Source organism: Vidua macroura, chromosome 2 (genome assembly GCF_024509145.1).
Source record: "Vidua macroura isolate BioBank_ID:100142 chromosome 2, ASM2450914v1, whole genome shotgun sequence".
Classification (NCBI taxonomy): domain Eukaryota; kingdom Metazoa; phylum Chordata; class Aves; order Passeriformes; family Viduidae; genus Vidua; species Vidua macroura.
Genome location: NC_071572.1, coordinates 117368628 through 117381466, shown reverse-complemented (window position 1 = coordinate 117381466; position 12839 = coordinate 117368628). Strand labels below are relative to the sequence as shown.

General features: G+C 42.4%; 1 protein-coding gene across 2 annotated transcripts in view; it reads right to left on the bottom strand.

Moving 5' to 3' along the window:
• The window catches only part of EVA1C (eva-1 homolog C), a 34387-nt gene that overhangs the window by 18975 nt on the left and 2573 nt on the right, over nt 1-12839 (bottom strand). For both annotated transcript variants that reach the window (XM_053970524.1, XM_053970525.1), the window contains exon 2: nt 2875-3071. In XM_053970524.1, the coding sequence (XP_053826499.1) occupies nt 2875-3071 (197 nt within the window). The remainder of the gene's footprint in view (nt 1-2874; nt 3072-12839) is intronic.

Below are 12839 nucleotides of genomic sequence, written 5' to 3'. Positions count from 1 at the left end.
ACATGCTCTGTAAATAATCTTCACTTGAAAGAGTTCTGACTAATGACAAGTACAACTCAAGCTTTAAGCCATGTGTACGACCTCCTGCTTAAGGGACACTTCCTTCTCACTTGCAGTTACACACATTATCAGGTATTTACTTGACTTGCCATGAGCAAATTTCAGAATTGGTTTGATTGGATAGCACAGATGTGCAAGTCTATCCTCAGCCTCCTTGTCTTGTTTTGTGGGGTGTTTTTAATGCTGTTCTAAGGCCGTATGTACTCCAAATTTGTTGGCCCAGCAATATATCCTTGTTCTTACAGTGCAGCTTCCCTGGGAGTGGCAGCAGAGGAAGACCACAAACAGGTCAGCAGTGTTATACACAGTGTTATATGGACTCTCTCCCAGTCTGGCAAAAGGACTGAGTGCTCATACTGCTCACACTGGTGCTCCCACTCCAGCTGTGCTCTTGGAACTGTGGCTGCAGAAAATATGAAGACATTGCCAGGGCCAGTCTGTCCAGTTTTTAACACAGTCACAAGCCAAAATACCTAAAATCACTCAGTTTAAATGCAGCAGTGTATTTAGGAAATTCTTATTCACCTACAAAACTCAGTTAAGAGAGGGCTTTTCTGACACTTTTTGGATAGTCTGTGTGGTTGTACACAGGATTCATGATGTTTAAAATCACAGCAGGCTGTGACAAAGGAGGGTGTTATCTCCAGGTCACCCCACTCACAAAGGAGTAACTGTAATATCCATTCTGATAGTTTTAGGTAGTTGTTCAAAATCTATGGGAAGTTTTGCTTTTTTGCACATCAGAAGAGGTCTCAGTCATACCAAGAGACCAAATCACAAATTTACCACTGTGGTGGCACAAGCTGCATTGCTATTTCCAGGCTGAGAGAGTTGGCAGTGGCTGGATCTCTGCTGTCATCACTGGAAACCTTCCCTCCCAAGCAGCAATGACACACATTGGCAGCACATTGCAGTGATCCTACAGCTCCCATTGGCAGAGGAAGAGGACATGCATCCAACACTTTTTCAGCATTAAATGCACTCTAAAGAGTTTAAAAGGGAAGGAAAGCACAGCAGACTTAATTTTATCAGTCAATTTTCCTTTTACAGAGTTGCAAGTCAAAAAAAAAAAAAACAACAACTCCTCTTTAATTGGGATAGTTCTGGAAGGGACCAGTGAAATAGAGTTACATTTTTAGTAAATGGAGATAGCTGTCCCCTGCTGAGTCACCTTCTGTTTGCACCTGAGCTGAATCATCTCCTGTGCATCTGTTTGTATTTTCTCCTGCCTAATGTAAACAGCAGTGGCATTTTCTGTCATGATGCTGTGCAAAAGCACGCAGCCACAAAAGCAAACAATGATACTCAAAATAGCACCAGGCAGTTGCTGTCTCTAGCCAGATCCAGCTTTGCAGTGATCCCTCTGACAAGAGATCTCTGTAATACGTGCCTGTGATGCTTCCTCCCAGCTACAGGGCATCATCTCAGCTGCCTGTGCAGACTGCAGATCCACTTCCAAATGGAAGGGAAGGAGGGATGACGTCACTGGTGCTCTTTTCTAAGAAATCAGTTTACAAGATGTGTTCCTTCTCCTTAACAGAACTGGAACTCCCTGAGATGCAGAGCATTTGTATCTGACACAAATTCATAGCCTTGCCAAAATGCTTTCATGCCTTTGATCAGCCACAGTGCCCAAATGATGATGGTAGTTTATATAACAGTTAGCCATGCTGTGTTTATTATATTCAAGGGAAAAAACTGCCCATAGAGACCTCACAAAGGCACTCATAAGCCCAAAGTAATAATTGGTACCACTTTGCTGCAGCCAGTAACATAACATTAAGGATGCATCTGGCCTGCTGTTTTTGGTGGAGAGATGTACTTTCACATGGCCCATAGGTCATGTCTGGAATGTCCTCAAAAAATTGCAGTACATCATGGGTGAGCCACACTTATAAAATTGCCCTAATACTGTTTCTAGGGAGAGGATACTACTTCCAAAGCACTTCGTAACACCCTTCAACTCAGTATTGGTGGGAACAGACATTCCTTGATGTCAAGAAGGAACATGTGGCCTATAGATAGAAATGTTGCAAACTCCATCAAAACTTCTGTAAAGCATTTACAAGTTTAACAAACAGAACATGTTCAGATTCCACTGACTACTCATTTTTGCAAGGATTTACTGAATTTGGAACAACACTGGGTATTTTTCACTAAGATGAAACAAGCCTTTGACAGAAGTGTAAGTCAGACCTTGATACAAAAGTCTCCACAGCAGAACGTAATAATTGATGAAGTATAAATCATTTTAAGCTATACTGAAGCAGGCCCAGCAAGCAAACCATAGGTTGTTGCTGAAACCAATCAGGTAGTCACAAAAATGCAGATATTTGCAGAAATTCTTGGGATTTGCTGTTTAACTGTTGCTGTGTCTTTTCAGTGAAGGAAGACAGGCATGCAACAAGCCAAATGACAACCAGCATGTCATCTTATTCGCTGGATTTGTAACCCTGCTCTGTCCCATGCTTGTGTCCTCCCCTGGGGTCAAGGAGGGTCTGTGTGGTAGATTAAGACTGGTCAACTCAGCCATGACCAGCCCTTGAATGGAAAGGAGCGGACTATTATAGGGAACTTTAAGAATGGGGTTTTCCAAAGCAAGGTTCATCACAACAGAAGGCAATCTTCAAAGCTCTCACAATCCTATGGTAATGCCCTGTTGTCCAGACAAACCCTTCCAGCTGAAACACTTTTGGTGGTGAACTGCCGTAGGTACAGTGTTGTCTCGTTCAAGGTCAAGAACAGTTTCACAGAAACAGCAGGGAAACCGTCAAAATCATTCTGTACCTTAAGAACCTTTACAACATGTGGTACCTGCAAAGAGGTGGGTGCCACGCAGTTCCTGGGTTCTGTCATCCTGGTTTCAGGCTCCCAAGCACTGCACATGTGGGGGTCCTGCCCATAAAATGCTGACTGAATGCTGATGGTTGAGTGCCGAGGGCAGTGCAGGCTCAGGTGCTGCCCGTCGCAGGCATAGGCAGTGTGATTCTGCAGGAGCTTCGTTAGGTAACCTAGAAAATATTCAGCTCTGTTACAACTAGCACAGGAAATGACAAGCTCGTTAGATAATAAGAAAACCACAATCAGTCTCCGGAAAGAAAGGGCATTGTAGTCAAGGTTACACGTCTGGCCTCCAGCCACCCAGTTCTCTGAATGGGTCACCCCTTATGTGCTCATAGCACTCCGGGCTGGAAAACACAAGGTCTCGTGGCAGGGAGTGCGAGCCCTCCCAGTGCTCCAGCAGCAGCAGGATGTGCTGCACGGACAATGCATGGGCTCAGGCCCTTGCCAGTCATGGCTGCTCACAATCCCAGGGCGTGTCTGCAACAGTCAGAAGGGTATTACTAGGTTTTCTGCGCCAGGTTCTTGCATTCCAGCTGCCTAAGGTATTCCTTATACGTCTTGTTAAAAGGATGTGCTGCACTTTTGTGCTTGTGGGCTGTTCTGTTTCACACACTCTTAAGTATAATGGAGGAAAAAAGAACCCCTCACATTTTCTTGTGGGAACATTTTCTTGTTGTGGCTGAATCAGGGTTTTTTTCTATCGTTAAAATAAAAATTAGTTTTCTCAAAGAAAATACTGAAAAAAAAGTTCACTCCTTTTGATTAATTAAAATTTGCCCTTGAAGTAAAATGTGCCATTTAATTTTCATACTTCTGCCCTTCATAAACTTTCCCTAAAGACAAGCAATTTTCAAGAAAGTTTTTAAATAGAAACTTTTGTGCTCCAAGCAAAAGATAGGAAAATCATGTAATCATAGAATGGCTTGGGTTGGAAAGTTCCTTAAAGATCTCCTAATTCCAACCCCCCTGCTACCTTCCACTAGAACAGGTTGGTCAGAGCTCCATCCAGTCTGACCTTGAACACTTCCAGGGATGGGTCAAACATGTCAGTACTCTGACATCTTTTCCAGCTCCAGCTGTGCATCTGGATGACGAAAATCAGCTTCCCTATCAGTTATAAAGTCTGGAGGAAGGAGAAGCCTGCTCCATCATTATCTTTACTGTTCCCCATCTGGAGCCCAGGGGAGGACAGGAGTCAGGCAGATGCACCTTCCAGCACAGCAGAGCTGCACTTGAGTTCCTCAGTCTGAGCACTGGCACTGAAACTGGGACAGAAAAAAAATTCATGCCCTGCATTTGCACTTTGGACCTCAAGGAGACCAATCAGCAGCAATCCCCACAGCTTCTCACAGGTTAAAAAGAATAACCAAGCCCACAACCAAACCCATCCCCTACATTTTCTGTGTAATTGAGATCACAAATAATTGAAGTTCCTTGCCAGAGCCCCTCCTCTGTCAGCCTGCTCCTGAGAGATGCTGAGTGCTGCCAGGAAAATGGGCCGAATGCCCAATTGCACCCAAGTGACTTCACTATGGCCAGTGATGCAGAGGGGCTTCCTGTGGCATTTGCTGAACGCCTCTGGCATCAACATCATGCCATAAAGGGCCACGGTGTCAGGGTGTTCAGCCCTACATGAGTTGCAGGCACTCAGCACCCTCACAGATACCACCCAATATTTTTAATCATTTCAATTCTTCAGGTTTTAAGTTACCTGGGGCCAAGAGTGCTGTATACAAAACAGTCCAGTATTCCCTAAAGAATATCAGCTATGCTGTGATTTGGATGAGTTCCCTGGCATCTTAACTGCTACTTTGATCCTGCAAATTCCTAATCCAGCATCTAAGCATCTTTCTCCAACAATTGCAACTATTCAATCCTTTAAGAAAATATCTTTATAAAAAACTTGCTCTGATTCTGTAGGAGCAATATGGTTCACTTGTAAAAATGACATTAGATGGACTGGTGAAAATAAGATATCTTGCTCTCCAACCTTCCAAGCAGCTTAAACATGACTCTGCTGTTACTAAAATCCTTGTGTATTTGCACACAATAAGGGATAAAAATAGTAATGGAAATTGCTGAAACCTAATGTTCTCTGATAAGAGGAATGGTGACATAGTATCTGAATTGCTCGACTCACAAGGCAGACCACATAAACCTGCATTTTTTCATTACTGCACACACAGACACACGTGGAACAGTCAGTCCTTTGCAGCTCACAGCCCATGCTGAGGAAGGACTCCCACTCCAAAAGTCACAATTTCCTCTTACCCTTCTCTGAAAAACTCCCATGTTCTTTCCTGTCCTCATGCTGGCCCTCTCCTCATAGTGGGGCACTGCCTGCCCTGCACTCATCAGTTTCCTCAGCAGTTGCTGCTTCTACTCCTTTCCTGGGTAGTGTGGCTTGTAGTCGCCCTGGTAGAAGCTTCACCTTCTTGAGACCATGCGTATCCCTGTATTGTGTACTGACTTCTGTTCAGAAACAGATTTTCCCAGAGGGAGCAAATTCAGCCAAACAACAATGTAAAGTTGGGGGAAAATTGGGTGTGATCTCTACCACTAATAACAGCCACAGTGATCAGGAGTGAGGGTTGAACTCTTCCTGGGGCAGCTTCCTGTCCTTTCCTGTTTTGTTTACTTCATCAGTATGAGTTAGCTGTGAATTTGGGGAAAACTTTCTTTTACTATCTAAATATGGGAGCTGGAGGCTGTTCCTGGACTACAGCAGACCTCCAAGTCCTGGTCCCCTGCATGTCAGAGAAGTCTTCACTAGCTGCTAGATGGCCAAGGAGATTCCCTTTTCCTGAAGAGTAGGGCAGAGGGAGGGCTGGAGCACAACCAGCATGGATGGACTGAGGTTATGGCTCTCTGTTCACTTGGGCTGGGCAATCAGAAGACTTGCAAGTTTTGGGGTTTCTTACCCTGAGAATTGTAACCAGTCCCTATAAAAAAACCTTAGTTTTAAACCTTAATGTTTTAAACCTAATATTGGTTTATTTTCCTTGTTTTCTGGGTTAGGTAATGGAGGGGGAGATGTGGTTCAGCTGCACCAGATACTTTTCCAAGTGTCATTCTGTAATGAGGAGGACTATAAAGTCCCTCTTTTTTCAGAAATAATAAATGTCACTCTTTAAAGCAATATGAAACTATACCAAAAAAGTTAACTACCATGAGAATTGTCTAAATTAGAAAACTTTGTCAATACTGCAGTGTCCCAATAACATCTCTACACCTCTGTGTGAAAGCCCCACTAGGCGCTTTCCCATTTATCCAGGACACACATTCCTAAGCTATGTATGGAGTGCTCTGCATATGGAATCATGTACGAGACGTTAGAGACTGGCTCAGAAGATAAGCCTAAAGCACACAGGCACAAAAAATCCTATTATTTGGAGGCCAGAAGGTATCGTCCCATCCAACTGTCTGTCTAACCCAGACTACTCATTCATTGTAATCTTTTACTGAGACTCAAAACACCAGTACAGAATCCCAGAGTAATCCTTTCTTCCAGAATTAGCCAAATTAGTCACAGCATCCACTGCATTGACAAAGAACTTCAACTCAAAAAACATAGCACCAGAGAACCACACAAAACACTGAGGCTGAGCAGCTGAACAAAGCCTTACTGATCACTTTTTACTGAAAAGGAGAACTGATAAATGATTTTAAAAATGACTGACCAAAAAAAAAAAAAAACTGGCATAGGAGAATAAATAGATACTTCTTTGTATGAAAAAGAATTCTTAAGGGGTTATAGCTTCTCTACTTAACCAGTTGCTCCTGGCATAATCACTTTGAATAGCAACAATAAGGGTATCAGTGGACCTGAAGGTACGGAAATCCAAATTTCTTTTTTTTTTCTGCTTAAAAACAATGAAAATCTGGGAACTTAGAAAGTTCTGTGTATGTTTGATCTCCCCAGATGCAAGGATCAAGGAGAAGAGCATTTCAGGCTGTGAGCCCAATGCCCAGCACACACTAAAAGCAATCTCAGCATTGGCTCAGGTAATGTCTTTTGGGTAAGAGAGCAGCTTTGCAATGCAGTATTTTTAGAGGCTGAGGCTGAGTAGTCCACAAGCTGTAAAGGTTCTCAGAACTGGGCCTTAATACACAGATTTAGTAACATCAGCTCCTGTGTATCGTTCAATTTAATTTAATTAGCACATAAATTTGCTAGCTCATTTTAAAGACACGCCAATCTATTTCAGATCAAAATAGATAGAAATAGCACATGTATTGTTGTGGGAGTCCCAGAAGGCTAATCCATCCGGTAAATCTCCATCAGTTCCCACAGTTCTGTGAAGAATTGTGCCAACACTCATTAAAAATACACAGCTTGGTATTAAAAAGCCAGCTTGATGAATTTGAAGGAAGCTATTTCATGCAGTGATAGCAGAATAGTTAATAAACTCAACTACAAACACCATTAGAAGCATGACTCTGATATTGCTTGGTGTTTGGGATCCAGCTGCAGTACTTCTCCAGCAATATTTTCTCCGTTGGTTTGTGAAGGACACTGAGGAGAAATTAACTCCTGAGTTTCAGCCCCAATCCCATCTGCCATACCCTCTGCTGGTCTCGAGGCAGCTATGCCACAGATCATGCTGTGCCAGGGCTACTCTGTCCACAGCGACAAGGATCTCTTGGCGTTCCCTTTCACCTGGCTGTCTGCGAATTCTGCCTGTGGCAGCTCTTTTTTGGGATTAGTAATTGAGGAAGGCAAAATGTTACCCAGGAAAAAGACTAAAATTCTAAATTTTTTCTAAATTCAAAATTCATGACACTATGTTTCTTGCTTCATCATTTTATTATTTTTTATCTAAGTGTCTTGTGAACATTCTGTTTGACTCATTCTAGCTATACTCCATGACGCAATCTTTAATCAGTAAGAAATACACTTGGACAGAAGCATTGTTTATTCTTCTTGCTGTTCAGAAATTAGCACAATTAGCTTTACTCAGCATATGAACATAAAAATCTGTAATTCCTTAATATATGCCTTCTTGCATGTCACCAATCTGATTTAATTTCCCTCCATGCCTTATTTTTTTCAGTGTGCCTTTTCCCACTGTTCCTCTCAACCCCTTGCTCTCTTTGCTAGTGACTACCATCCTACCAGCTTCAAACTTTCACTTGTACTGCAGAGATAGCATGAAAAGTTGGTTTTCTGTGCAAGGAAAATGTTTTTTCATATAATCACTCTATTTTTTGTATTATCTAAACCTTTTTAAAGCAAGGATAGATGTTTACTTGGAAAAACTAGGCGTGATCTAGTTTCACTAGTAAGACAGTGACCACAAAACCCCATTCCATTTCCAAATGCCTGCTTTGGTTTCAGAGCACTCAAAGTTGTTGCTTTTCTTAGAATCGGTCCTTGAGACTTTTCAGGTGCCCATTTCTAAAGGAGATGAAGCTTATGAGATCCTGACCTCTGTCCATCTGCCATTCCTTTACTCAACTCAACACCTTTTAAGCATAATGGCCAGTTTCAAACCAGAGGGGTGCAGGGCTCAAAGAAATAAAGTTCCTACAAGTTTCATGGAAATAGAAGCCTGAGCTGCCACTTTCAATTTGGTGTCAATGACTAAGGCTGCAAGTGAATTGGCAGCTGGAGAGACAGGATGGTTATCCTGGAGAGCCATCAGCCTGATGCCAAGTGGAGCAGTTTGTTTCCACTGGCCTTGCTGACAGAGGAAGGATGAAGTCTGCAAGAAGAAAATGCTTAAGTTGGTAGTGACGATGCTTTTGAGGTAGTATGGCAATCAAAGCAGTGGTTGAGATATCAGTCACATTTTCCATGATCTGTTTTATCCACATGTATGCTTTCCTAAGGAGGTTGTCTTCATTCTTCCCCCTCATGGATCATAACCATCTTACTGAATCTAATTCCCACTGTGTGTTAAATCTGAGGGTCAAATTAAGCAAGAGCTTGATTCTACTTAAGCCAGAGAAAAGGCCAGGTAACCAGCAGATAATTCAGTGTGAAACCTCATTTGCGCTCCAGTTTAAACAGGGTTTATTCAGAGAGCAGCAGCACACACAAGAAGCCAAGATGTGAGCTCTTCCTAGAAAAACAAAGCCAAGCCATCATGAATAAAGAACAGACCTGTAACTTTTTGGTCCCAGTTTCTCCAGGAATCACACAAGCTCTTCCTCTCCGTGCCACTCAGCTCAGACTTGCAGTTAAGTAAGTTACATTTTTGCAGAGTGGGAAAGCCCGTGAATCTTGCACTTACGCACTGTATGCCTATTCTGTTTCTCACATCGTCCCACAGGTGTTCTCTGTCCTTCATATCTACACTTTCCCATTCCCTTGTGTTGTCTCCTAAGAGTTTATTGTATCCCAATGGCTTTCTGAGGAAATTGGAGAGATCCCTATGCACTCATGTTTTCTCTCTTCCTTTCTGTTTTTATTTCCTTTTTGTCTCAGGAAGAGGCAAACTGTTCTTGATCCCCAAAATCTTGGGTCTGCAGTAAACTCCACCCTATAGTCTGTTTTATTTCTCTCAGCTATTCCATGAAGCCAGAAGGACAAACACTTGTCCTGGGATCTAATATGGAACTACCCCAGTAGAAAAGGAAGATTTTCTCCATCCCATCTAAAGAAGCTGACAAGAGGCATGGGTTAGGGGAGACTTTAAAGCTCTTTTCTGCCCTTGCCAAAAATCCTCAAAGAGACAGAGCAGCCTCTTCTAGTGCCATTAACAAGAAATAACAAGAGAAAGGCTCTGTGGACAGCAACTGTTTCTGGAGACAGAATGAGAGACTCTTTATGCCCGAAGACAAAAAACTTCTAATATTCCCGAAGACTGCAAGTAGGAGAACCTCAGGGGCTAGAGGAAAATGCTTGTCTGAAAACTCAGATTTATGATCATGAACCTTCATGTTCATGTTCCCCAAGAGAGCCAAGGGGCTGTTCATTGCCACCTCAGAAAACAAAACACAGGTTTTGTTTTGCAAAGAGAACTTTGACTCAAGCTTTACTTTTTTATAAATATCCCCACTTATATTTGACATTCAGAAAATCTGAAAAGATCAGAAAAAATCAGAAATCTGGCAGCTCACGGATTTGCAGATGTTTTATAGTACAGTAAGTCCAAGCTAGAAAAGCAAAAATACACTCCCCACTTCACTCTCAGCACTTGATGATTTTCTTTATACCAACATTTCTTTGTCCTCTGCTCAGTGCTATCCCAAAGAAATGAAAAGCTTAAAAATTGTAAAACTATTCTGAAAGAATAATTCTTGTCTTCCCATCCAAGATTAAATACAATGAAGAAAAATAAACAGATATTTGTGGGTTTGAGACCCTCATCCAAAGCCCAGTGAAATCCTTGGGAATCCTTCCAGTGTCCATAGGCTTTCAATTAGGTCTTATATAGTGAGTGATGTTTTAAAATTAATTCTAAATTAAGAGCCAAATCTCACTGGTATTTAATTTGTTGCCAGAAGCCACACAATAGACCTTTGAAGCAAAACTCCTAAAATGCCTAGAAATTCAGACTAAATGACTCACCAATGCTGAACAAATAAGGCGCAACCACGCCTCCTTCTGCTCTTCAGCTCCCTTAAGACACTATTTTCTCTGTGTTGGGTAATATATCAAAATATTTCAATTTTAATTGTAGATTATGGCTGGCAGATGACAGAATTCTGCTAAGTGTTGACTGGTCAGACAGTGCCTTCTCTGTCTGGGGACACTTCCAACAGAAGCTGAGTATTTATCTGGAACAAGCCTGTAGTCCCTTTCTCTAATAAAGGTGAGACTGGAAGCTCTGCCTTACTGGGAGGGATATCAGCAGCAGATAGAACAGGAGGGCACAGGGGAGCTAATCCCTGCTATTTATTTTTAATAAAAATAGCATATGGTGTGACAGGTGCAAGCAATCTGCCCAGGGAAAACAGAGAGAGTTCTACCCCAAACTTCCTGCCCCAAAGTTGTGAGAATCTGATAGACTCAAATGTGTTGGTCTCTGAGTAGTGGAGCTCAGGCACTTAAGTTTTGTGTCTCATGTCTGAATTCCCCAGCATCTGTAGGGGCAAGGGCATCACACCATCCCTTAGTTCATTATGGAAGAGCTTGGTGGGGAGCAGCCCTTCTTGGGGATGAAGACGTAGCTACTGTAAAGGCCTCATAAATTTTGTAAGAACTTGACAGGACCAAAGCTTTTACTTCTCTAACAAGGATAACTAAATCTCATCAGTGGATTTAACAAAAAATATTAGCACATCTGAAATGTGGTTTCATAAGTTACACTTCCTCAGAAAGGCAAAAAGAACTGCAGGAAAAAGCCTGAAACAAAACCTTGGGTCTCAGCACCATGATCTAAACTAAAATCTCCGTTCCGACACACACCTCTTTATTTCACAGAACAAATCCCAGACCAAAGCCCACTTCACTCAGAGAAACTTTAAACCAGACTTTGAGGTTTAACTCACACATTACTGAAATGAAACACATTTCTAAAATGAAATGCTTTTCTTTAAATAAAGCAATGAACACTTGACTTTTACAAGGCAGTATTGAGAAGATGCATCATTGCATCACTCCTTCTAGCACTTCTTTAAACATCCTGCTTGAAGGACATGCTACAATTGCCACAGTGAGTCAACAGAACTGATTCGAGAAAATTTGTATAGGATTTTATCTGACCAAAACAAAGCCAACAGAAAAACCTCTGCATCATTGTGGTTGGTAGTGATTGATCCTGCCACATTACTACAAACAAAGCATTTGCTCAAAGCATTTGTTTACTTTCCTTTTACCTGGGGGAATCTGGGATGGGTGAATGCCACAGAACTTAATGGAAACTTTTAATGTAGAAAGGTCACAGGAGCAGATTATATTTCTTGGGTGAACTGGTTTGCTTTTTCACTAGATCCACTTGTTTCTGTGGTTGGGTCAGGAGACCAAGTCTATGGAGTTAAAGCAATGCTCAGTTCTGTCTGAACTGTTTTGGAAGAAAAGACAAAAAACTTGACACCAGTGGACAGAGATTAAAATGTTCTACCCCTAAGCAGTGGCTGCTTTATGTTAGCATCCCGAAAGTCATTCTTCACCCCAGTTATGCAATCACAATTACTTCATTTTTGATCTTCAGTTACAGCCACATTTCTTGAAAGCTGCCCAGAAAACCTGGCTGGGACCCAGGTAAAGAAAGGGAGACTGACTGCTGAGTGAGCCAAGGAGGCGAGGTCAAGTCTGAGCTCAGAGCAGCAAGGAGAACAGAAAAAGAAGGAAGAAGCATAAAAAAGGGGTGAATGGACATTCCTCAGTGTTGCCAGAGAGGAGTTTGTTCCCAGATGGGTAAGGGGTCAGTTCACTTTGTCAGCAGACAGGGAAAAGGTGGGAGAAGGAGTGGGGACAGAATGGAGAGCTGAGGCCTCTTCCCACTGCCAGCATGGAGAGCAAGGGGATGAGAGGAGCTGAGGAGCAGTGATCCCTGCTGTTGGGAAGGTGCCCACAAAATGCCACCATCCCCAGCCAAGCCAGCTCTCTCTCAGAAGCTGGACTTTCTAGAGCACCAGGACACCTACAGTGTGAAATACTGGAAAGAAGTTTGCTGGGTTTTCCAGCTCCTTGTTTGGCCCATTTTGGGAACCAGTCCTTGAACGTAAAGGAGTTATGAGGAAATGACTGTCATGAAGCCCTGATGGATGTCCTGAACAATGGCTCTTCTGATGGTGTCCTGAGAGCCCAGGGTGTTCAGAGACTGGAGAACCAGCAAAAAATTCACAGCAGCCCCCTGGAATGGGACCTGATCCAAAATGTGAAAGCTACTAGTGATCACTGAGAAAATAAATAAATATTTTAGTTAAAAGGTGTGTTTTCAAGAACAGGCATAAGGGGAAGAAAATTCTTTAGTTGCAGGATGACCCTCATATTCATGAAGGTCTAAGGAAAGAACTGTGGATTAAATGTCTCTTCTCCCAAA